This window comes from Eumetopias jubatus, unplaced genomic scaffold, assembly GCF_037043125.1.
Source record: "Eumetopias jubatus isolate StellerSeaLion01/CBP00866 unplaced genomic scaffold, mEumJub1_p1.0 scaffold_8, whole genome shotgun sequence".
NCBI classification, from domain to species: Eukaryota; Metazoa; Chordata; class Mammalia; order Carnivora; family Otariidae; genus Eumetopias; species Eumetopias jubatus.
In genome coordinates, this window is record NW_028274814.1 from 69638923 (window position 1) to 69665911 (window position 26989).

A 26989-nucleotide genomic window follows, 5' to 3' on the forward strand; every position below is an offset into this window, starting at 1 on the left:
GGTGGTGCAAGATATATAGTACTTGTTAATTAGCCATTTTTATTTTCATATTCTTATATAATCTCATATAGCTGATATACATTTTATTTTATTTATTTTTATTTTATTTATAATTCTTGCACAGATCTTGAATTTGAGACCATAGTTTCATGTATATCCAAAAGCTATATTGTGCAGATCTTTTTAAATTGTCAAGAATGTTTTATAGCATTCCATTATTACTAATAGAGCAAATATTTTATAACTGTTAAATACTGTACTGTCATTGGGATTCAGTGCAGTGTTTAGCACAAAGATCATAGGTATAAGGCACATCCATAATGACTAGCTATTTTTTTTAAAGAAGTTAGTACATATAGCTGATACATTAATATAACTGAAATTTCTCTAATAATAAAATTTCCTTAGATCCAGATAGATTTTGATCTTCTCTCTATTCCCTCCTGATTTTAGTAGAATATTGAAATAATAAGGTAAAGCAAGAAAATAGCAGTTTTGACCGAGAATATTGCTATCAAATGAGAAATTTTCAGGGATACATCTTTTCCAATGCATTTCTTTCTCTTTGTTTATATTGATTTTATAATCCAGGTTTATTCATTGTAGGTATAGAGTCTTTTTTACTATTTCTTGGATTTTCTAAGAAAATTTTGTGGAACAGTATATACTATAACATTTTCATAATTTCTTTTCAGAAAATAATATAATTCTTACTATACTTTTAGATTTTAATTTCAAGTCATCAATTCAGCTAAAATGGCAATCATTTTAGGGACTATTTCTTTAATCATAATATCTTTTGTCTTGTTTCCTTTTTCAGTACCAGGGTTCTGATGAAGCAGGAAAGGAGAAAGCAAAAGGTAAAGAAAATACATTTTTATTTATATTAGCCTTATAAGAACAGTGATCTTTTGAAGTGTTTTTTGAAGGTTAATAAATTCACCTAAGTAATTGGAAGACCATCCAGTCTTCTCTGTTTTGTAGATAGTTTGATCAGCCAACCGTTTTCTTAGGCAGGGACTTAAAGATCATTGTTGATTCTTGTCATTCTAGTTCCAAAATATATCCCAGTCTTTTAAGGAAAGTCTGATCACTTCTCACTACCTGTCCTACGAGTACCCCGATTCAAATAATCATTTTTTAGTTTTTTTTTCTTACATCGATTTTATTATATGAAGTTGAGCATGTATATATCTTACAGCTGAGCAGTATATATTCAAGAGAAACTCTTCCATATGTGTGCTTCGAGACATATACAAGCTTGTTTGGATCATTGTTGTTAAGTAGCAAAAAAGAGAAGAAGTCAAAAGGGAGGAAGAAGAGGGGCAGGAGTATGGGGAGGGAAGGGGACCACCCAAATGTCCATTAGCAGTAGAATGGTTAAACAAATTGTGGCATACCCAAGTAATGATGTAGCAGTGAAAATGTATCAGCCACATGTAATTAATGTAGATGAATCCCAAAAATAAAATGACCAAATGAAGCAACTCAAAGAATATAAGCAGTAAGATTCCATTTACAAAACGTTCCAAAACAGAAAAAATATGTTCAAAGCTCATAAAATTTAAAGAAAAGCAAGGGAGTGATTATTATAAAAGTAGAATAGTTATTAGTGAAATGATGTCTCATTGTAAATTTAACTCCTATTTTCTTGATTACTAGTGAGGTTATCTGAAATTTTCATCCATGTTACCTCTTTTGTGAAGTACTTTTCCAAGTATTTTTTCCTTTTTTTTTTTAAGATTTCATTTATTTATTCATGAGAGACAGAGAGAGAGAGAGAAGCAGGCTCCCAAGGATCAGGGAGCCCGATGCGGGACTCGATCCCAGAACCCTGGGATCCTGACCTGAGCCAAAGGCAGACGCTTAACCATCTGAGCCACCCAGGCGCCCCAAGTATTTTTTCCATTTTTAATTTGTATTGTCTTTTTCTTATTGTCTTTTTATGTTTAGAATTCTTTGGTTACTCTGTAGCTTTTTACTTTCTTAATGCTGTCTTTTAAGGCAAGTTCTTAATTTTAACGTAATCAGATTTATCAGTGTTTTTCTGCTTTATCTTTTATTCCTATGTAGTCTGTTCTTCACACAGCAATTAATAGGATCTTTTAAGAGCAAAAATCAGAATTTTCATTCCCCTGCTTAAAAGCTTCAGTTGTTTTTCATTGCTTTTAGAATAATACCTGACTTAACCATAGCCTAGAAGGACCTGAAGGATCTACACCCTGCCTACTTCTCTGATTTTCTTACTACTTGCCCTGTTCATTTTATTTTAGCTACACTGACCTTCTTTCTGCCATTCTTCTTCTCTTTGTCTGGAATATTCTTCCTCAAGATATTTGCGTGTCTGGCTTGTCAACATTTAGGTTTTAGCTAAAGTATCTCCTCTTAGATTGGCTTTCTCTGATCACAGCATCTAAGTAGCTTCCCACCCTCTAGTTTCTTTCTAGGACCATTTCTTACCACTCTTCTCTTTCATAATCCAGTATTTTCTTATAAATTTGTTTCCTCTGTTATCCCCCCACCTTCATTAACATATATTCATCAGAAGAGGGATTTTATTACTTTTGTTTATTTTGTATCTCCCATGCCTAGAATTGTGCCAAGCAATAACATAGGCATTCAATAAATAAACTAAAATCTGTCCCCAGATTTTTTTTTTTTTTTTTTTAGTATTCTAACTCTGGATCATTCTTGTGAATATTTATAAGAAAGGGAAAGACATATGGCCCTTCCCTGAACTGTCAATCTCTAGTTATGTCACTTTCCTATTCTTGAAAATGTCATACCTTCCCTTGAATATTTCATGCCTCCTTTAAGCCACTCTTCCCCAACCCTATTTTTATTCTCTTCACACTCATTAGATGACCTTGTCTTACATTTCAGAGGAAATAGAAGCTCTCAGATGAGAATTATGTCATGTATCTACTACCAGTTCTGTAAACTATCTTACATCTTCACTGATCTCTTTCCCTTCTGTGATTGTGGAAGTAGTTTCCTTTAGTCAAAGGAAGGTCTCTTTATTTGCAGTCTGGATTCCATCTTTCTCAAGGACTTCACTGCATCAGTTACTTCTCTTTCTTGTATTCTCAACCAGTCACTGTCAGCTGGAGGCTTTCCACTGATATTCAGACATACTCAATTCTCCACTATTAAAACAAGTAAAGCCCTCTCTGGATCCTTTCCCTTTCTTGTTATGCCCCTTCACTTTTATCTCTCATTCACTTCTCAGTGCACTCAACAGTATAGCTTTTGCTAATGGCAGAGTAGCAGACATGGAAGGATAATAAAGGAAATTAAATTGAGTCTGGCTGGAGTTAGTCTCACACAGCTGCTTTTTCTTGTCCTCTTCTCATTTCAGTTGACTTTTAATGGTACTCAGCTATGCATATCTTTAAGGCTTTTTATATCTGTAAGCATACTCTGTAGAAAAACAAGTTTTTAACTTGTCAGATTTGTTTTATCACATTTTTAAAAAGCTTTACATTTCAGATAATTTTTAATCTTTTGATACATAGTAATGCCTTCATAAAGTTCTATTTTAAAGGCATTACATTTACCAAAAAGATTTTAAGAGGCTGTGAAATTAAGAGTCTTTAGGCAAACTATGTCATCATGATTGATTTTAATTTATATGTAAGCATATAAAGGGGGTGTCAAAAATATAAAAATGTCAAGTCAATTATTAAATGGCCTTGTTGCTTTTTTATTTTTTATGATTTGCCTAATAACTTTTGTTGTTGTAATAACTTTTATTTTTAATTATTTTAGGAATATTTTGAAAAGAAAAGGTTAAAATCAAAAATGAAGTTACTGGGAGTTTCATCCCCTGTCAAAAATTCCACTGTCAGTTTAGACCTCCTTAACCTATATATGGTAAATCACATATCTTGCCAGAAGAAAACACCTGGTAAGTCTTTCCATTAGCATTTTGTTTGACTCTAATGTGATCATAACATTCAGTTTTCTAATAAGTTTATAATTTTAGAACTCAGAGGATATGGAAAGTAAACTAATTTTAAAACTTGGTTGCCTTCTTAAATTAGTTACTTTTTCTTTAAATCTTTTTTTTTAATATTTTATTTATTTATTCATGAGAGACAGAGGGAGAGAGAGAGGGAGAGAGAGAGAAGCAGAAGGAGAAGCAGGCTCCCAAGGAGCAGGGAGCCCGATGCGGGACTCGATCCCAGGACCCTGGGATCATGACCTGAGCCGAAGGCAGACGCTTAACCATCAGAGCCACCCAGGCGCCCTAAATTAGTTACTTTTTGATTAAAGTACCTTTGTTACTTTTTGCTTAAAATCTTTTTTTTTTTGCTTAATCTATTTTTATTTTTAAGTTGTGTTGTTATATAGAATTAATTTTATAAGGTTGGTCAAAGTTATTATATTGCCATTGTTTTAGTTACTACATTAATCTACGTAGGCTGATAGTTACCAAAGTTTAGCTAAAAGAGGAGGGAATAAATGTCTTTACTATCTTAAAGTATTTAGAGAATTTGTTTGAAAGGATTTTTGCCTCAATGATTAGTTTCCTATATCACAACTTGAATAATTTCTTAGGCATTCTTGGAATGTTAACTATGTAGTCTAATACTTCAAAATAAAGTTCATTTTACCTGTATTTTGAGCCTTCAGGTGAATAAAAAGTTTAGTCAGAGTATTTTTTTTTCTCAAGGGACCTTGTGTCTGATATTTAATTTTTAAAATAAGTACTAAAATGAGAGCTTAAGAAATAAGATAGTTCATAAAGGAGGGATAGAAATTGATCGTTAAGTACTGTTAGTATCTCCTCTTTTCCTTTCTCTGTCATTTTTATTCCTTAATGCAGACGGCGGCTTACACAAGCAAATTTAGTTATATGTTAGACGTAAATACGTTCTTTATGGACTTTAGGAATAAAAATTTTGTTGTAAATCTGTTTGATGTATTTACCGTCTTTTTCTTCACTTATGTAATATAGTGTTGTCAGCCACAGTCATGACATTTGACATTAGATCCTCATACCTTATTCATCTTATAGCTAAAGTTTGACCTGTTACCAACCTGTATTTCCCCTCTTCCCTAGTCCCCAGCCCCTGACAACTACTTTTGTACTCCCTGTTTCTGTGAGTTTGATTTTCTTTTTTAGATTCCACATGTAAGTGATACCGTGCATTATTTGTCTTTTTCTAGCTTATTTCAGTTAACATAATGCCTTTAAGGTCCATCCAAGTGGTCATAAATGGCAGTATTTCCTTAATGTTCATGGCTGAAGAATATTTCATCATATGTATATATCTCACCTGTTCTTTATCCAGTCATCCATTGACAGACATGAGGTTATTTTCATATCTTATATCTTGCCCATTGTGAATGATGCTCCTGTGAACATGGGACATGGGAGTACAGATATCTCCTTACAATTCTGTTTTCATTTCCTTTGGATATATACTCAGAGGTGGGATTGCTGAATTATGTAGTTTTTCTTTTAATTTTTTGAGGAACATATATTATGTTCTCCATAGTTACTCCACCCATTTGCATTCCTATCAACTGTGCACAAGCGTTCCCTTTTTCCACATCCTTCCCAACACTTGTTATCTCTTGCCTTTTTGATGATAGTCATTCTAAAAGGTGTGAGGTGATATCTCATTGTGGTTTGGATTTGTATTTCCCTGAAGATAAGTGATGGGCACCTTTTCATGTGTCTGTTGGCCATTTGTATGTTTTCTTTGGAAAAATGTCTATTCATTTCCACTGCCCATTTACAAAATTAGTTTGTTCATTTTTTGCTAAGAGTCTTATGAGTTCGTTATATATTTTGCAGTTTGAATCCTTATCAGATATATGATTTGCAAATATTTTCTCCCATTCCATAGTTTGTCTTTTCATTTTGGTAATGATTTTCTTTGCTGTGTAGAAGATTTTTAGTTTGATGTGGTTCCCCATGTTTGTTTTTGCTTTTGTTGCCTTTGCTTTTGGTGTCAAATCCAAAAAATCATTGCCTAGACTGATGCCAAGGAACTTACCCCTTATGTTTTCTTCTAGTTTTATGGTTTTAGGTCTTATATTCAACTCTTTAATCCATTTTGAGTTGAATTTTGTGTATGTTGTAAGATAGGGGACCAATTTCACTCTTTTTCATGAGACTGTCAATGATGTATTTGCCTTTATATATTTCCTTTCTTCCTCACTTTCTTTTCATTTATACGTTCAACATGTTTATTGAGTACCTCCATTATTGAGTACTTCCATTAAGTAGTGTACTGGATGCTGGGAATAGAATAGAAAATGATGGGGTCAGGACACACTGTCCGCAAAATAAAGCATGTTGGCATACTAAAGATCTTAAGCTGAAGGAATTTGAGAAGCAGCATGTGCAGGAAGGATCCTCATGTGAGAAGTGTCCTCCTTATACCTGGAGGAAAGGAACATCTTTATCTCCAAGACAGAGGGACACTGAGAAGAATCTAAACAAATAAGCCTTGCTGTTTCCTCCTGTTGGCTAGATTTAGTTCATACCCTTTTTTGTTCGATCACATTTTCCCACTACTTTTCATTCTCCATCAAACCTAGCATAAAAATGCTCAGGTTTAACCACTTCTTTGGGTCTCCATTTCTTTATAAAGTTTTCCGTTTAAAATTTATACTAAATAAATTGGTATGTTTTTCCTCTTACTAATCTGTCTTTTGTTATAGAGTTCCTAGCTGAGAATTTAGAAAGAGGAAAAAGATATTTTTCCTTCCTTACAAAAGCATAAGCTTATTAGTGATGGTATTAGGAGGTGGGGCCTTTAGGAGGTGGTTAGGTCATGATGGTGGAGCCCTCATGAATGGAGTTAGTGCTTTTATAAAGAGACTCCAGAGAGCTCTCTTTGCTCCTTTCACTGTGTGAGGACACAGGGAGAAGACAGCTCTCTGTGAACCAGGACTCAGGCTCTCACCAGACCCTGACCCTGAGAGCACTTTGATCTTGGACTGCCTGGCTGAGAAATAAATTTCTGTTGTTTATAACTACCCGGTCTATGGTATTATGTTAGAGCAGCCTGAATGGACTAAGACACTTTACTAAAAGGAAGAGCAGTGGTGCAGCTGGGCCTCAGAGACTGCTTGAATCGGGGACTTGAATACCACCAAGATTTTTTTCTCACTTTAGATATTAACTTTATTCTCTCAGATTGTCTTTTTCATTCAGGCTTAAAACATGACCTTAAAAAACTAATATTGCTCATCTCTCCTGTTTTGCCACAAGGGAAACACTGAGAGTTGTTTCTTTTGTTCTGAGTTTTTAAATTTTACTGGAAGTATGTTACCTTGCCCTACTGGTGCCAGGTCCTAGCAATGGAACAATTATTTATAACCACAGAGATGTGATCCTATTATTGGTTCATCTTGGGTCAGATGGTTCCCCTTAAGTCAATTATTTTTTCTAGAGACAGGGTTTTATAAGAAGATATGAAGCTCTCTATTAGAACTATATAGTTGGGGCACCTCGGTGGCTCAGCTGGTTAAGCATCCAACTCTTGGTTTCAGCTCAGGTCATGATCCTGTGGTCATGGGATCAAGCTCCACATCAGGCTCTGTGCTCATTGCAAAGTCTACTTCAGAGTCTCTCTCCCTCTCCCTCCTGCTGTCTCTCTCTCCTGCTTGATCTCAAATAAATAAATAAATAAATAAATAAATAAATAAATAAATAAATAAATAAATTTTTAAAAAGCACAAAAGAGCCCCTATATAGTTGGTATGTGTGTAAAAAGCATTACCTAGAAAAGGAGAGTGGTTAACAAGTACTGAGCAGACAAATAGTGATATCTTGTATAAGGAGAGAAAAGGCTTCTGTTTCCATAAAGTTTAAAGATCTAGTAAGAGAGATAGAATTAATCAGGTACAATAAACCATGATAAGTGCTACAATAGAGAACATATGTAGTGCTACTGGCATGTATAACATAGCATCTGGTATAGTCTGGGGGTCAAGGAAATCTTAGAGTAAGAAAAAAATAGAACTGAATCAGTATAGCCCCTTTCAGGAGGACTATGTAAGATAATGAAAAAGATGATTTGAATTATCTGTGATAGTTTTTATACTTTAATGACTTCTAGCATATATAGAATATAGGTAGTTTGAGGAAATTTCTAAGATGTACACTTATTTAATGAACATTGTATATCAAATGTTGCTTTTAAAAGATTTTTTTTTTAATTATTTTTATTTTTCATTTTTTAAAGACTATTTATTTGTCACAGAGAAAGAGAGCACAGCAGGGGAAGCAGCAGGCAGATGGAGAGGGAGAAGCAGGCTTCCCGCTGAGCAGGGAGCCCGATGCGGGTCTCGATCCCAGGACCCTGGGATCATGACCTGAGCTGAAGGCAGATGCTTAACCAACTGAGCCACCCAGGCACCCCAAGATTTTATTTTTAATTATAACTTTTTTCATTATAGAAACTGTGAGAAAACCAATCCACGTGAATATGCATAGAGACATAAAAATGCCCCTAAGAAAGCATAATTTAGAACTTCCAATGTCACCTCACTGTGTACCATCTAACCTCCGCATTGATGATATAGACAACAGGTATGTTTTAGCAAGGTTGTGTGTTATTTAGGTATTTAAATGGGTCATCATTGTACTGTTTTATTCATTAGAAGATATACAGAGGACTTTTTCTAGCTCTAGTTTTTGTTTGGTAACAGTATTATTAAACTATTAAGACTTTTATCAAATGAGCTAATGTCCATACTAAGTGTTTTGTATGCATAGTTTGACTTTCCTTATCCTCAAAATGTTTCTCTAGTAATAATACAATTTTTAAAAAATTTGAGAATGATTTAGAGTTCTGTATGTTTTCATGTATTTCTATAGAATAGTGTGAGTTTTAAATATATGTAAAAAGATAGTCAAACTTATTACCAGCTTTTTTTTTAACCTTACATTTTTCTTTTCATTTTTATATACTGTCAAGACTAGGCAGCAAGAAAGAACTTGCCCCAGTTCAGGTGAGATTTAAAAAAAATTTTTTTAAGTTACTTTAACAATTGTGGGATGCTACCAAATGATAGAAATTTTCCGAATATCAGGGAAAATGATTCTTTAAAAAAATTTTTTACAGTCTTTAAAAATTATTTTTAAAGTTTTCAATATATGGAACTTATACCTTAGGTATATTTTAACTGATTGCTTAAAGAAACCCCTTGGAGTTCTGGTAATGTAGATCAGGCCTATGTGTACATAACATTTGTTACTGATGAGCTGCAAAAGATAATTCATTTGGGTATTCCTGCTTTGGGTTTACGTGATCATTGAGAAATTCATCTCTTCTAGCATAGTGACCATATGATTTTATATCAAATTGTGATTTTCAACATTTACACTGATAATAATCTTGGGAGATTATATTTCTTTCAAGTATTGCAGATGATTTTTTTAGTAAATAAAAGTTTAATCAATTAGAAAATATATAGATTGTGATTAAACCTTGAAATTTTAAGATCAATGCTATATTATTATATATTTTTTAAAGATTTATTTATTTTAGAGAGAGAGAGAAAAAGAGAGCACAGGACTGGGAGGGGCAGAGGGAGAGAGAGGGGGAATCTTAGGCAGACTCTGTGCTGAGTGTGGATCCTAACACGGGGCTCAGTCTCACGAGACTGAGATCATGACCTGAGCCGAAACCAAGAGTCAGATACTTAACTGACTGCGCCACCCAGGTGCCTCAGGTCCAATGCTATATTAATTATTCTTTCTTTGCTTTGAATTGCCAAAATTAAACTGCATGAATGGCAATGATACTAAAATTTCTTGGAAATCTTTTTACCTGAATTGTGGGTCCGTGAAACTCAGATTTCTTGTCATTTGGAGATGACATGAAGCTTGGAGGGGACCAGTTGTGAGAAAGGCAGATGGAAAGGAGCGCTTCAATATAATTTTAGTTGATAACCTCTCTTATCTTAGTAAGTCCTCTGAATTACTGATGACTTGCTTTTCCTTGGAACTTTTTCTGTAGTCTCTGACCTTTCTCATTCCTATTTTGACTTTCCTCTTCTCAAGTTTATATATTTTAGCAGATCAAATGGTTTTATCTTCTTTTCCTATAGTTGTTACAAGTCATGGACTCATATAGAATGTTTAAACCTCAGTTCAACAAAATAGAAAATTGTAGTTTTGCTCAACCATCTTTTTCAGCAGAATTATCTTCTAACAGGAATATTACAAAACAAAATTTCATTCTCAGAATAGCACCTAGTCCTCAGAAAGTTGCATGTGAAAAAAAGCAGAATGAGCAGGTACATTTGAATCACTGGTCTTAGCATTTTATATCATTGTATTTTTGATATGCTCTTTTTTTCTGTTCTTACGGACTTAAAAAATACTAGTTGTGAATTGCTATAGATATAGCCAAATTAGGGTATCAGTTAAGTATAATAATTCCTCTTTGGTCAAAATTTAATTGTCTGCTCTGTAGAAGATTATGAATCCAAAAATTGGAATCTTTTTAAAAAATCTTTGAAATCATCATTCTTTTATAACATTACTGATAGTGAAATTGAAAATACTTCAGTGTGTTTATATAAAAGTTGATGATTGTAATCACAGTAAATAACTAGTTGGTGATGTCATGGTGGCCCCAATAGTCATGATATGGAAAGGACCCTGTGAATTGCAGTATGTAATCTCAGTGATGTCGTAGTAGTCCATTAATGAATGAGTTGTGATGGTTTAATTCTTTTTATGATTTGACAGATGACAACTGGTTATATGCTCTTGAATTAAAACTATACAAATGTGTTTATATAGAGATGTGTAGTGCTAAAATATTGTTTAGTCATTGTATTTTCTAAAGATAAAAATCTAAAAACATCCAGATTTTAAAATTCTGAGATATATCTGCCATAAACTATAGAAAGTAGTCATTTTATTAGATTATATAAAGTTTAAAAAATAAGTGAAAAAAATTATTATTATACTAATGTATAATGGTAGTGGGGAAAATGGTTATATAAACATGGTGTCTTGTTAATGGGAATACTCAGTTTTGAATTTCTTCCATTTTTAGCATGCGTTGGTTTTATGCCATATTTATGTATTTATCATTTATAAACAAATTTATAATTTACAAATTTTATGTTATTACACATGGTACATTATATCTAATATATAGTGATATTAGTGATATGATTCAGTTTATGAAAGTATTTATGAAAGTATGTTTTCTGTTTTTCAGAGAAGAGAAAATAAAGTATTATATTTCCAGTGATAGATGTTAGCCTTATTAATTTAAGGACCCACTAACTTTGGAATGATGCAATGAAAAACATTTATTCAGTTTGTGTTTTATAAGACTAAAATTTGCATCCTAGATAGTTTATAGGATAGAGAGTGTGTAACTCTCTGTAATCTCTACTTAAATAATCTCCTACTTTTAGTCTGCAGGTTAGTGATTGTCTTCAGAGGGGTAAATAATGTTTGGGTTTTTTTTGAAGATTTTATTTATTTATTTTGTCAGAGAGAGAGAGAGAGTGCTCACTTGAGCACAAGCAGAGGGAGTGGCAGGCAGAGGGAGAAACAGGCTCCCCGCTGAGCAGGGAGCCCAATGCAGGACTTGATCCCAGGACCCTGGGATCATGACCTGAGCCGAAGGCAAACGCTCAATGACTGAGCCACCCAGGAGTCCCAATAATGTTATACTTAATACACAGAAGAGAAAATTAAAAAGAGAGGCTGATGTTCCTGTTCAAGGTGTAGTGGCACATTGTGAAGTATTAGAAAAGTGTTTAATTGCTTATTTGGAGGAATTTCAAGAAAAGTGAGAATTAAAATGAAACTACAAAATACAACAGAAAATGAGTTGAAACAACAGGTTAGAAGAAAAAGTAGGTTGGGGCTCACTGATCCCTAGAGAAGTAATATTGAGCCAACATAAAGTATTCTCTTCTCTTTTGGTTTGTTTCTCACTTCATGGGATGACTTTGTCTCTGTACCTCTGTCACTGTTTCTCTGAGGCTAAGATATGAGATGTATTACGAGACTTTATTTCCAGGTCTCCCTGACTTTGGACTCCCCCCTTTTCCTCCCTAAGACTTGGCAATATCTCTTTTTGTCTTCTCTCCTTTTTTTCCAACTTTGTGTCATTGATTGTTTTTGGACTTCTCATTTCTGTGTTTCATGGCTAATAAATAAAATATATTACAGATATAAATTATTATTGCTGGATAGATTAGTGTTGGGCCACTATAACATCTTACAGTTATGTGGTACCTTCCACATTAACAAATGGATTACCTCATCTGTTTTCCACAAGTCTTTCCATACGTTCCCCATTTTGCACTCAATGATACTGATATTCAGAAAGATTAAAGGAGCATTCTTTAAAATTACTGAATAAATGGATAAAACTGAAATAAATACAACTGTTTTTTGGGGAAAAATTACTTTCAGAGATAATTTGCTCAAGATCCTGGTGTCCTCGTTATTATATATATATATAAGTTATAATTATATTTATAATATATTAATTATTTATAATTAATATATTTTTAATTTTATTTAATTATATTTATAATATATTTTATAATTAATAATATATGTATTTTAACTTCTGAGGAAATGGTTAGCTCATCATAGTATCAATTCTGTTATTTTAACAATCATTTAAATATTGATATTGCTTTGACTGTTAGCACAATATTTGTTTTGTTTTCAATAAGGACACAGTTACTTTCTTTTAAACTAGAAAATTCATTTTTTTGCATGTGGATATCCACTTAGGTGACATTTTATGGTAAGTAATTTAAATTGTATACATGTATGTACATTTACCATTTTGGCAGGTTCTTCTTTCTTTTTTCAGCTCAGTGAAGTTAATTATTCTAATTCCTTGGTTTCCAAATTAAATGAAAATCAAGATGCTCTCAGTCCAACATATAAAACAGGACAATTTAGGTCATTATTCAAAAGATTAAACAGGTAAGTAAAGATTTTTGAAGATTGTATTTATTATTTATTATTTATGAGAGAGAAAGAGAGAGTGAGAGAGAGGGAGGGGCAGGCTGAGCTGAGCAAGGAACTCGATGCGGGACTCGATCCCAGGACCCTGGTATCATGACCTGAGCTGAAGGCAGATGCTTAACTGACTGAGCCACCCAGACATCCCAAGCAAATATTTTGAAGGAAATAAAGAAGTTGCAGCATTCTTTCTTTGAATTATTAATTCAGTTTTAATGGACAAATATTTTTTAGAAATGTAGACAAACCTAAGTAATACTTCTAGAAAAAAAATACTAGAAGTTAAATGTAGCATTTAATTAACAGTTTTAAGTAATTATTTTCTAATGCGCACATCTACTTTTCATTCATTAAAAAAATATTTTGAGCCAAGGTGCTTTGCATTTGTTTTATAATCTCCATGAATTACTAGTTCTTTTTCTGTATAATAAACATACTAATTTATTTTTCTTATTTATGGTAGTTGATCAGTGCCCCCTTTTATTTTCTAGTTGTATATAAATCCTGGTTCATTTTTAAAATGCATTAAACTTGTAAGACCAGTTTGAATCACTCCTACTAATCATGGTGAGAAACCCTGACTCTATAATCCTATCCCAGTCTTTGTCATTTTAGTAGATGACACTACTATTCAGTCAGTAGCCAACACCAAGTAAAAGTCCTTGATTGCTTCCTTTTCTTCAACTCCCAGTTATCCATTTCACCAACAAACTTTTGACAGTTCTGTATTCTAATAAGCTTTAAAGTTACCTACTCACCTTTCCACCTCTATAGGTTCCATCCCAGTCTTAAGCCACTACTGCCTCTTGCCTGGAGAATTTTAATAACCATGTAACAGTTCATTTTGTTTTCTGTTTTCCTGAGATCCATTTTTTTTTTTTTTTACAGCACTATTAATGTATAATCAGCATGCAACAAACTGAATTTATCTAAAATGTGCACTTTGATAAGTTTTGACGTTCAAATATAATGAGCATATTCATCATCACCAGTAGTTTCTTTGGGCATCTTTGTAATCTCTTCCTCTGGCCATTTCACATCCCTTACTCTCATCCCAAGGCAACAGCTGGTCTGCTTTCTGTTACTGTTGATTAGTCTGTATTTTCTAGAGTTTTATGTAAGTGACATCATATACTTATGTTCTCTGCAGAAATGGGGAGACACTAGTCAGAGTGTACAAACTTCCAGTTATAAGACAAATAAGTTATGGGGATCTAATATACAACATAGTGACTATAAATAATACTACATTACATACTTGAAATTTGTTAATACAGTATCTCAGAGTTACCACATATACATAACAAAGGTAACTGTATGAGGTGATGAATATGCTAGTTAGCTTGATTGTGGTAATCACTTCCACAAATCATACTTATATGAAATCATCATGTTGAACACCTTAAATATATACAATTTATTTGTGTTTATTTTTATTTGTCAGTTGTATCTCAATAAAGCTGGGGGTGGGCAGGATCATTTCAAACATACAGGAAGGTTTTTCTCACATTCCTCCAAGTCTATAGCTCCCAACAGTAATCACCATTCTGCCTCCTGTCACCATACATTAATCATGCCTGTCTTGGAACTTCATGTAAATGGAATTTTAGACAGTGGTCTTCTTTTGGTATGGCGATTCATCCATGCTGTTGCTTGCTATTCCAAGTATCAGTACTTAATTCTCTTTCATTTCTGCATGTTACTGCACTGTATGAATATTATATTATATAATCTATTTTTTAAATATAGTTGACATACAGTATTTCATTAGTTGCAGGTGTACATATAATATTCTGTTTTTTTTTGTTATTGTGAATTTGTGGATTTGTGAATTCCACATTTGTGAATTTGCCTATCTGCTAAGTTTATTTGTAACTCCAAATTCAATACTTGTGGTACTTCAGCAGTTATTCGCCAACATGTGCTAAGCAGCAAAAACGTCAAGTTGCCTGAGAAACACACTTCCAGTCAAGGTGGGACAAGATAACACCTTACTTCTTTCTTGTTTCAGTTCTGATATGGTAAATAAGCTAACGTTCCACAGCCTATTTAGTGTTACAGTCTTCACATTTTTTAGCTTTTTGGCGGCAGTCTTTCGGTTTCAAGTGGACTTCAGGCTGGTGTATAAGTGCTGTCCAGTTTCCTAAGTACCAGGAGACTGCAATGCACCTTACAGAGAACAGTAGCACACAGGCTGGGTTCAGGCATGACTTACAGCACTGCTGGCCATGAGTTCAATGCGAACAAATCAACAACATATCAATGCAAGTGGTCTTGCGGTGGCACCTCTGCGGCGCGGGCTCGGACCCTCTCCTTGTGTGGCTCCCAGTGAGGCCGCCCCTCCACGAGGCCGCCCCTCCACATGGCCGCCGGGGGGCCGTGGCCTCTCCACCATGACTCAGCTTTCCCACCTTAATAGTCAATTTTTTTTTTTAAGATTTTATTTATTTGACAGAGAGAGACACAGCGAGAGAAGGAACACAAGCAGGGGGAGTGGGAGAGGGAGAAGCAGGCTCCCCATGAGCAGGGAGCCCGATGCGGGGCTCGATCCCAGGATCCCGGGATCATGACCTGAGCCGAAGGCAGACAGACGCTCAACTACTGAGCCACCCAGGCGCCCCGTAATATTCTATTCTTAATGGACATCTGGGATAGTTCAAATTTGTAACTATTATGATAAGAATGCTGCTGTGACATTAAAAAAAAAAAATAGGAGAAACACTTCATGCTCATGGATTGGAGGAATCACTAATTTTAAGATGGAAATTTTCCCCAAATTTCTGCCATTCCCTAGCTCCTGGCAGTTCTACTCCTTGCTTCTTGGAATGTCACTTTTTAGAGTCCACATATAGGTGAGGTCATATGGTATTTGTCTGTGTCTGGCTTATTTTACTTAGCATAATGTCATCCATGTTCATCCATATTGTCACCAATGGGATGATTTCCTTCTTTTTTTTTTTGGCTGAACAATATCCCCTTGTATTTAATCTTCTTTAGCTTCTCTTAGTGTATTGTATTATGCTTTTAATAAATAAGGCTTGTGCTTCCTTGGCTGAATTTATTCCTAAATACTTTATTCTTTTTATGCTGGTGTGAATGGCATTTATTATTTTCTTAATTTCATTTTTGGATTGCTCATTGATAAAATATAGGAATATAATTAATTTTTTATATTGATCTTGTCTCCTACGACCTTGCTGAACTCATTATGAGTTACTAGTGGTTTTATACCATACTGGATTATGTTGCCCATATATACAAGTATTTTTACCTCTCTTTTTTCAGTTAGGATGCCTTTTACTTCTTTTTCTTGTGAACTACAGTGGCTAGAACCTCTAGTGTTGAACAGCAAGCAGGCAGGCAAGAGTGGGCATGCTTGCATTGTTTAAAGAAAAAGCATTTCCCTATTATGTTAGCAGTAGGTTTTTTGTAGGTGTCCTTTATCACGTTTAGGAAATTCCCTTCTATTCCTAGTTCATTGAAAGTTTTTATCTTGGATTTTGTCAAATGTTCTTTCTGTGTCCCTTAAGATTATCATGTAGTTTTTTCCCCTTTATTCTATTAATATGTCATATATTATTTTATTTTCAGGTGTTAAACCATCTTGGGTTCCTGGGATAAAAGCTGTTTGGTCATGGTATATAATCCTCTTCATATATTGTAGGATTTGGTTTGTTATTATTTGGTTGATGACTTTTATGTCTCTATTCATGAAAATTGGTGTGAATTTTTTTTCTTGTAGTGTCTTTGGTGCCAAAGTAATACTAACCATACAGAATAAGTTGGAAAATGTGTCGTCCTCTATTTAATGAAGGAGTTTGTGGAGAATTGGTATGATTTTTTTCTTTAAGTGTTTTTGCATCTGGGCTTTTATTCCTGGGAAGATTTTTAACTTCTAATTTTTTTTATGTCTGTTCAGATTTTCTGATTTCTTGAGTCAGTTGTAGTAATGTATATTTTTCTAGGAATTTATCCATTTCATCTAAGTTGTGTGATTTGTTAGCATAAAATTGTTTATAGTATTTCCTTGAAAACCTTTTAATTTCTGTAAAGTCACTAATGATGTCCCTGATGAGCAGGGAGCCTGATGAGGGCCTCCATCTCAGGATTCTGGGATCATGACCTGAGCCAGGCAGATGGTCAACTGACTGAGCCACCCAGGCATCCCTGATGTCTCTTCTTTAATTCCAGATCTGTGTCTTTGCTCCTTTTTTTCTTGGTCACTATAGCTAAAGATTTGCTAATTTTATTGATATTTTTAAAAAACTAAGTTTTGTATTTCTTTAGTGTTCTCTATTATTTTTGTTTTCCATTCCATTGATTTCTGCCTTAATGTTTATAATTTCCTTCTTTTGCTTCCTTTGGGTTTAGATTGCCTTTTTTTTTTTTTTTGGTAGATTCTTAAAGTATAACCTTAACTTATGATTTGATATTTTCTTTCTACTTAGTGTAGACATTTAAAACTATAAATTTCCCTCTAACCAGTGCTTAGAGGCCAACCAATGATTACTTGGAGGTTGTGTTTAAACATCTTGAGCCAATAAGGCTTCTTTTGTGTGCAAGACCTCACATTCAGCCGGGGTTGAGTACATACCTGAGGCCCTCTCCTGAGTGTGTATACAGACTTACACATGTATGCAGCCTTTCAGACCACTGGGGTGTTTTGCAGTTTATTAGAGCTCATTATGCCTGTTTGTTTCCTGGATCTCTCTATGAAATTTATGGATTTTTTTTTTTTTTTTTGGCTTGCTCCAAATATTGCAGCCCCAGTTAGTTGCAGTGTTGGGCTTTCCTGATGGTTTGCCACCAAGGTAATGATTACTTTTGACAAATTCCTGGGCATGGGGCTCCCCTGTCTTCACTTCTAGACTACTGAGCCTTTGTAGAACTACCAGCTATGGAGTAGGGGTGAAAGGAAGGTAGCTTCCTGAAGCTAAAACTCCACAGATTCCCACTGTTCCTGCTAAGGTTTAGTAGTTTTTCTTGAAGTACTGCTTCTCAGTTTATTGCACGCCTTTGTTACTCTCCAGATTTTGAAATGATTGTTTTTGCAAGTGGTATATGATTCTGTCATTACTTTTGGGGGGCAGGATTTATTTGCCAGACTTTCATGCATCATTCCTGAAGTCCTGCCCCACACTGATTAATTTTTAAATGTTAAGTGAGCCTTGTATTCTGGAGATAAACCCCACTTGGTTACAATGTGCTATCCTTGTTAAACATTTTTGGGTTTGATGTGCTAAAATTTTGTTAGGAATTTTTGCATTAATCTTTATGAGGGATATTTTCTATGTTTCTTTTCTTTTGATATCTTCATCTGGTTTTGCTATTAGCCTAATTGTTGATGTCATAGAGTAAGCTGGGAAATATTCCCTCCTGTGTAATTTTCTGAAGGAGTTTATGTAGAATTGGTACAATTTCTTAAATGTCTGATAGAGTTCATCAGTGAAGCCACTTGGTATGGAGTCTTTTGATGGGAAGGTTTTGTTTATTATAATTTCCATTTTTTTACTATATACAGGGGTAGTCAGATTATTATTATTTTTTTTTTGAGTAAGCTTTGGTAGTTTGTCATACAAGGAATGCATCTATTTTGGGGTGCCTGGGTGGCTCATTTGTTAAGCGTCTGCCTTCTGCTCAGGTCATGCTCTCAGAGTCCTGGGATCGAGCCCAGCATCGGGCTCCCTGCTCAATGGGAAGCCTGCTTCTCCCTCTCCCACTCCCTCTGCTTGTGTTCCCTCTTTCGCTGTGTCTCTCTCTGTCAAATAAATAAATAAAATCTTTAAGAAAAAAAAAGGAATGCATCTAACTTATGTTCTACATTGTAGAACTTACTGACTTAAAGTTATCCATAATATTCTTATGCTTTTAAAATTTTTTAAATTTATAGTGTGTCTTTTCTCTTATTACTAATATGAGTAAGTTGTGTCTTCTCCCTTCTTTTTCCTGATCATTGTTTTAAATTTAAAACTAATTGGCCTTTAACATTATACTAATTTCAGGTATAAAATGTAATTAAATATTTGTATACATTGTAAAATGATCACAATAAGTTTACCATTTGTCACATACAAAGTTATAATTTTTTTGTAATGAAAACTTTTAAGATTTACTCTTAGCAACTTTCAGGTATGCAGTACAATATTATTGACTATAATCACCATGCTGTATATTCCCACAACTTACTTATTTTATAATTGGAATTTTTTTTCATCTCTTGACCCACTTCACCCACTCCCCAACTTATCTCCTCTCTGGCAAATACCAGCTTGTTCTTTGTATCCATGAGTTTTGTTTTGTTTGCTTGTTTTATTTTTTAGATTCTGTATGTAAGTAAAACTATATGGTATTTTTCTTTCCCTGTGTGGCTTATTTTACTTAGCATAGTACCCTCAAGTTCCATCCATGTTGTCACAAATGGCAAGATTTCATTCTCTCTCTCTTCTTTTTTTACCTTCTTTCTTTTTTTCCTTTTAATTTATTCATTTGAGACAGAGACAGAGAGAGAGAGACAGAGAGACAGAGAGCATGAGCAGGGGAGAGAGGCAGAGGGAGAGGGAGAAGCAGACTCCTCGCTGAGCCAGGAGCTGAATGCGGGGCTCGATCCCGGGACCCGGAGATCATGACCTAAGCCGAAGGCAGGCACTTAATCATCTGAGCCACCTAGGCACCACCCCTTTTTTTGTTGTTTTTACTTTCTTAATCAACATTTATGAGTAAAATAAAAAGAAGAAACCAGGAGTGATTCCCTGGAGTTTGTCCTGAGGCTAAATTTCTTTTTTTAAAACTTATTTAAATTCAATTAGCCAACATACAGTAAGTACATCATTAGTTTTTGAGGTAGTGTTCAGTGATTCATTAGTTGTGTATAACACAATGCTCATCAGATCACGTGCCCTCCTTAACGCCCATCACCCAGTTACCCCGTCACCCCACCCTCCTCCCTTCCACAACCCTCAGTTTGTTTCCCAGAGTTAAGAGTCTCTCATGGTTTGTCTCCCTCTCTGATTTCTTCCCATTCAGTTTTCCCTTCCTTACCGTACAATCCTCTGTGCTATTCCTTACATTCCACATACGAGTGAAACCATATGATAATTGTCTTTCTCTGATTGACTTATTTCACTTAGTATAACAACTGGAGGCAGTTCCATCGATGTCGATGCAAATGGTAGGTATTCATCCTTTCTGATGGCTGAGTAATATTCCATTGTATGTATGAACCACATCTTCTTTATCTATTCATCTGTTGAAGGACATCTGGGCTCCTTCCACAGTTTGGCTATTGTGGACATTGCTGCTGTGCATATTGGGGTGCATGTGCCTCTTCTTTTTTACTACATCTGTATCTTTGGGGTAAATACCCAGTAGTGCAATTGCTGGGTTGTAGGGTAGTTCTATTTTTAATGTCCTGAGGAACCTCCATACTGTTTCCCAGAGTGGCTGCACCAGTTTGCATTCCCACCAACAGTATAAGAGGGTTCCCCTTTCTCTACAACCTCTCAAATGTCCTGTCTTGTTAATTTTAGCCATTCTGACTGATGTAAGGTGGTATCTCATTTTCATGGTTTTGATTTGTATTTCCCTGACAGTAAATGATGTTGAGCATTTTCTCATGTGTCTTTTAGCCATTTGTATGTCTTCTTTGGAGAAGTGTCTGTTCATGTCTTCTGCCCATTTCTTGACTGGATTATTTGTTTTTTGGGTGTTGAGTTTGAGAAGTTTTTTATAGATCTTAGATACCAGCCCTTTATCTGTTAAGTCATTTGCAAATATCTTCTCTCATTCTGTAGGTTGTCTTTTAGTTTTGTTGACTATTTCCTTTGCTGTGCAGAAGCTTTTTATCTTGATGAAGCCCCAATAGTTCATTTTTGCTTTTGTTTCCCTTGCCTTTAGAGATGTATCTTGCAGGAGGTTGCTGTGGCCAAGTTCGAAGAGGTTACTGCCTGTGTTCTCCTAGGATATTGATGGATTCCTGTCTCACATTGAGGTCTTTCATCCATTTTGAGTTTATCTTTGTGTATGGTGTAAGAGAATGGTCCAGTTTCATTCTTCTGCATGTGGCTATCCAATTTTCCTGGCACCATTTATTGAAGAGACTGTCTTTTTTGGATGTTTTTTTCCTGCTTTCTTTAAGATTAGTTGACCATAGAGTTGAGGGTCCATTTTTGAACTCTCTATTCTGTTCCATTGATCTATGTGTCTGTTTTTGTGCCAGTACCATGCTGTCTTGGTGATCACTGCTTTGTAATAAAGCTTGAAATCGGGCAACGTGATGCCCCCAGCTTTGGTTTTCTTTTTCAACAATCCCCTGACTATTTGGGGTCTTTTCTGGTTCCATACAAATTTTAGGATTGTTTGTTCCAGCTCTGTGAAAAATGCCGATGGTATTTTTATAGGGATTGCATTGAATGTGTAGATGTCTCTAGACAGCACAGGCATTTTAATGATGTTTATTCTTCCAACCCATGATCATGGAATGTTTTTCTATCTCTTTATGTCTTCCTCAATTTCTTTCATAAGTGTTCTGTAGTTTCTAGAGTACAGATCCTTTACCTCTTTGGTTAGGTTTACTCCTAGGTATCTTATGGTTTTTGGTACAGTTGTAAATGGAATCAATTCCTTAATTTCTCTTTCTTCAGCCACATTGTTAGTGCATAGAAATGCAACTGATTTCTGTGCATTGATTTTCTATCATGCCATGTTGCTGAATTCCTGTATGAGTTCTGGCAATTTTGGGGTGGAGTCTTTTGGGTTTTCTACATAAAAAATCATGTCATCTGCGAAAAGAGAGAGTTTGATTTCTTCTTTGCCAATTTGAATGCCTTTTATTTCTTTTTGTTGTCTGATTTTTGAGGCTAGGACTTCTAGTACTAAGTCGAACAATAGTGATGAGAGTGGGCGTCCCTGTCATGTTCCTGTCCTTAAGGGAAAAGCTCTCAGTTTTTCCCCTTTGAGAATGATATTTGCAGTGGGCTTTTCATAGTTGGCTTTTATAATATTGAGGTATGTTCCCTCTATCCCTGTACTTTGAAGACTTTTATTCAAGAAAGGATGCTGTATTTTGTCAAATGCTTTTTCTGCATAAATTGAGAGGATCATTTGGTCCTTGTTTTTTCTTTTATTAATGTGATCTGTCATGTTGATTGATTTGCGAATGTTGAACCACCCTTGCATCCCAGAAATCCCACCTGGTTGTGGTGAATAATCCTTTTTTTAATGTACTGTTGGATCCTATTGCTAGTATCTTGGTGAGTATTTTGGCATCCATGTTCATCAGGGATATTGGTCTATAATTCTACTTTTTGAAGGGATCTTTAGCTGGTTTTGGGATCAAGGTAATACTGGCCTTGTAGAATGAGTTTGGAAGTTTTAATTCCATTTCTATTTTTTGAAACAGCTTCAGTAGAATATGTATTATTTCTTCTTTAAATATTTGGAAGAATTCTCCTGGGAAGCCATCTGGCCCTAGATTCTTGTTTTTTGGGAGATTTTTGATTACTGCTTCAATTTCCTTGCTGGTTATTGGTCTGTTCATATTTTTTATTTCTTCCTGGTTCAGTTTTGGTAGTTTGTAAGTTTTCAGGAAGGCATCCATTTCTTCCAGATTGCCTAATTTATTAGTTGGCATATAGTTGCTCATAGTATATTCTTAAAATTGTCTCTATTTCCTTGGTGTTGGTCATGATCTCTCCCTTTTCATTCATGATTTTATTAATTTGGGTCCTTTCTCTTTTCTTTTGGATAAGTCTGGCCAGAGGTTTATTAATTTTTTTTAATTCTTTCAGAGAACCAGCTTCTAGTTTCGTTGATCTGTTCTACTGTTCTTCTGGTTTCTATTTCACTGATTTCTGCTCCACTCTTCATTGTTTCTCTTCTCCTGCTGGGTTTAGGCTTTATTTGCTGTTTTTTCTCCAGGTCCTTTAGGTTTAAGGTTAGCTTGTATATTTGAGATTTTTCTAGTTTTTTTGAGAAAGGCTTGTAATTGCTGTGTACTTCCCTCTTAGGACCGCCTTTGCTGTATCCCAGAGGTTTTGAACCCGTGTGTTTTCATTCTCATTAGTTTCCATGAATTTTTTAAGCTCTTTAATTTCCTGGTTCACCCATTCATTCTTTAACAGGATGCTCTTTAACCTCCAAGTGTTTGAGTTCCTTCCAAATTTCTTCTTGTGATTGAGTTCCGGTTTCAAAGCATTGTGGTCTGAATATATGCAGGGAATAATCTCAGTCTTTTGGTATCAGTTGAGACCTGATTTGTGACCTAGTGTGTGATCTATTCTGGAGAAAGTTCCATATGCATTTGAGAAGAATGAATATTCTCTTGTTTTAGGATCGAATGTTGTGTATATATCTGTGGAGTCCATCTGGTCCATTGTGTCATTCAAAGCCCTTGTTTCTTTGTTGGTCTTCTGCTTAGATGATCTGTCCATTGCTGTGAGTGGGGTGTTGAAATCTCCTACTATTAATGTATTATTATCAATATGTTTCTTTACTTTGGTTTATATAATTGGCTGCTCCCGTATTGGGGGCATAAATATTTACAGTTGTTAGATCTTCTTGTTGGATAGACCCTTTAAGTATGATATAGTGTCACTCTTCATCCCTTATTACAGTCTTTGGTTTAAAATCTAATTTGTTTGTTATGGGGATTGCTATCCCAGCTTTCTTTTGAGGTCCATTAGCATGGTAAATGCTTCTCCACCTCCTCACTTGCATTCTGGAGGTGTCTTTAGGTCTAAGATGATTCTTACTTTTTTATCCAATCTGATACCCTGTGTCTTTTGGTTGGAGCATTTAACCCATTTACATTCAGAGTAACTATTGACAGATATGAATTTAATGCTATTGTATTGCCTGTGAAGTCCCTGTTTCTGTAGATTGTCTCTGTTTCTTTATGGTCTGTATTACTCTTGGGGTCTCTCTTCACTTACAGTGTCCCCCTTAATATTTCTTGCAGGGCTGCCTTGGTGATCACATATTCTTTCAGTTTCTGTCTGTCCTGGGAGCTCTTCATCTTTCCTTCCATTCTGAATGACAGCCTTGCTGGATAAAGTATTCTTGGCTGCATGTTCTTGTCATTTAGTACCCTCAATGTATCTCACTGGCCATTTCTGGCCTGCCAGGTTTCTGTGGATAGGTCTGATGTTATTCTGATGTTCTTCACTCCATATATAAGGAAGCTCCTCTCCCTAGCTATTCATCCCCCAGGCCCCTTTCAGAAAGGGATATCTCTGACTGGAACAGATTTCTAAGGGTTCTGATTTTGTGCTCCAGTGTTATACCACTTTGCAGTAGCTAGCTTATGGAGGCTCCCTCCTTCCTCCATTTATCTTCCAATACTTCCCCACATTCCAATACTCCACACATCCTACCTTACAAAAAGCCTTCGCTTTTCTGCTCTTAGAGTTCCAGATATATTTTCTTATATCTCAGGCTGATTTCGTGGGTGTTCAGAATGGTTTGATAGATATCCAGCTAAATTTGAGGGATCTGCTGAAATGAGGTCCCCTACTCCTCCGCCATCTTGCCTCTTCCTCTCGTTCTTTTTTATAGTAAGTAGTATTCCATCACACACACACACACACACACACGCGCGCACACACACACACACACACACCTTCCTTATCCATTTATTTATCATTGATGGACACTTAGGTTGTTTCCATATCTTGGCTATTATAAATAATGCTTCAGTGAACATTGGAGTACATATATCTTTTTACCTTTTTTCCCCTGCTCATTATGATATAGAGACTTACTAATTTTATTTATCTTCTCCCAGAATAATCTTTTAGTTTCACATATTTATTTTCTATTTTTTATTTCATTGAATTCTGCTCTTTATTTCCTTTTGCCTGTTCCTTTGGATTTAATTTAGTTTTTTTCTATTGTCTCAGGGTGAAAGCTGAGGTCATTGCTTTGAAGTCATTTTTCTTTTCTAATATAGGTGTTTTCACGCTATAAATTGTCCATTAACTGCTCCTTTTGCTGCATCCTACAAATTTTGATGTTTTTTCATTCAGTTGAAAGTGTTCCTAATTTTTCTTTTAATTTCTTTTTCAATCCATGAGTTCCTTAGAAATTTGTTGTTTCGTTCCTAGAAATCCTAAGGCATTCCTGTATCTTTCTGAATTAATACCATTGTGGATAGGAAATATCCTTTGTATGATTTGAATCCTTTCAAATTTATTGAAACTTGTGTTATGGTCAAGAGTATGGTTTATATTTAATGTGGTAATTGATATGGTTGGGTTTAAGTCTGTTCTCTTTTTTTTTAATTTTTTAAAAAGATATTTATTTGAGAACAAGACAGAGTGAGCAAGCGAGAGAGCACATGAGCTCTCTCATGAGAGGCCGAGGGAGAGGGAGAAGCAGACTCTCCACTGAACAGGGAGCCCGATGTGGGACTCGATCCCAGGACCCTGGGATCATAACCTGATCCAAAGGCAGATGCTTAACCGAATGAGCCATCTAGGTGCCCCTAAGTCTGTTCTCTTGTTTTTTATTTGTCCCATATAATGTTTCCTTTTCCTCTTTATCTGCCTTTATTTCGTTTGAGTGTTTTCTCTGACTTAATTTACCCCTTTTATTGGCTTATTACTTATATCTGTTTTGTTTTTCAGTGGTTGCTTTATAGTATATATTTTAATTTATCACAGTCTATCTTCAAGTTATACAACTTCACATATAGTATAACAACATAATAGTATGCTTTCTTTTCTCCATTCTGGCCTTTGTGTTATGTTCATAATATTTTATTTCTATGTATGTTACAGATCCAATAATACATTATTGCTCTTTTTAAAGAGAGTTATAAGAAAACATATTTTTTATATTTAAGCACAAATTTACCATTTTTGGTGGTCTCGATGATTTTGTGTAGATCTAGAATTTCATCTGGTGACATTTTCCTTCAATTCTAAAGACTTTAAAATTTCTTCTATTATAGGTCTGCTAGTGATGAATTCTTTTTATCTTTTGTGTACTTTTCTTTATTGTACTCTTTTTGAAAGATGTCTTTTGACTTGCATTGTTTCTAACTAGAAATTTGCTGTCATTTTTATCTTAATATCTGTATATACAAAATATAATTTTTCTGTTTTTAAGATTTTTCTATCATGGATTCTCTGTCATGCATGTTCTACCATGGATTTTTATCCATTGATTAGGATGTTCATTTTCTTTCCACTTTTTGTGTTTTGGCTGTGTGGAGTTTCTTAAATCTGTGGACTTACTATTTTTATCAAATTTGGAAACAGTTCAGCCATTAATTTTTAAAATATTTTTTCTGATTCCTTTTTCCTCTGTGAGGACTCAAATTACATTAAATTAGTCCACTCGAAGTTGTGTCCCAGTTTACTGATGCTTTGTTCATATATTTTCAGGATTTTTCTTTCTGTGTGTTTTACCTTGTATAGATTATATTGCTTTATCTTCAAAATCACTAGTTGTATCTTCTTTGATGTCTCATCTGAAAAATCTGTTCAGTATATTTTTCATCTCTGTAAGTTTCATTCAACTTTTCTTTATATATTCCATGCATTTATTTCAACATGCTCAGTCTTTCCTCTATCTTCTTGAATATAGGGAATATAGGCACGATAACTTTTTTAATATCTATGTCTACAAATACTATCATTTGTGTCATTTCTTGATCTGTTTCTAATAATTGATTTTCCTTCTCATTATGGGTTGTACTTACTTCTTTGTATTCCTGATAATTTTGTTTGGATTCTGTAAATTCTGAATTTCATCTTTGTGGTGTCTGGAGATCTTTGTATCCCTGTAAATCATCCCAAGCTTTGTTCTAGATACAGTTTAGTTATTTGGAAATACTATGATCTTATTGAGGCTTGCTTTAAATTTTGTTAGGCGGGACTAGATATACCTTTAGTTTATGGTTAATTTTGCCCCCTGCTGAGGCAATATACCTTTCTGAATACTCTGTGATTCCTTTTGAATTATGAGGTTTTCCACTCTGGTTGATGGGAACACAAAATTTTCCCA

General features: G+C 34.8%; 1 protein-coding gene across 1 annotated transcript in view; it reads left to right on the forward strand.

The window, feature by feature from the left end:
• The first annotated feature begins 827 nt into the window (after positions 1–827).
• The window catches only part of REDIC1 (regulator of DNA class I crossover intermediates 1), a 67211-nt gene continuing 41049 nt past the window's right edge, over positions 828–26989 (forward strand). Inside the window, exons 1-6 of the mRNA XM_028113206.2 lie at positions 828–860; positions 3769–3907; positions 8422–8569; positions 8943–8976; positions 10078–10266; positions 12831–12946. Of these exons, the coding sequence (XP_027969007.2) occupies positions 834–860; positions 3769–3907; positions 8422–8569; positions 8943–8976; positions 10078–10266; positions 12831–12946 (653 nt within the window). The 5' untranslated portion in view covers positions 828–833. The remainder of the gene's footprint in view (positions 861–3768; positions 3908–8421; positions 8570–8942; positions 8977–10077; positions 10267–12830; positions 12947–26989) is intronic.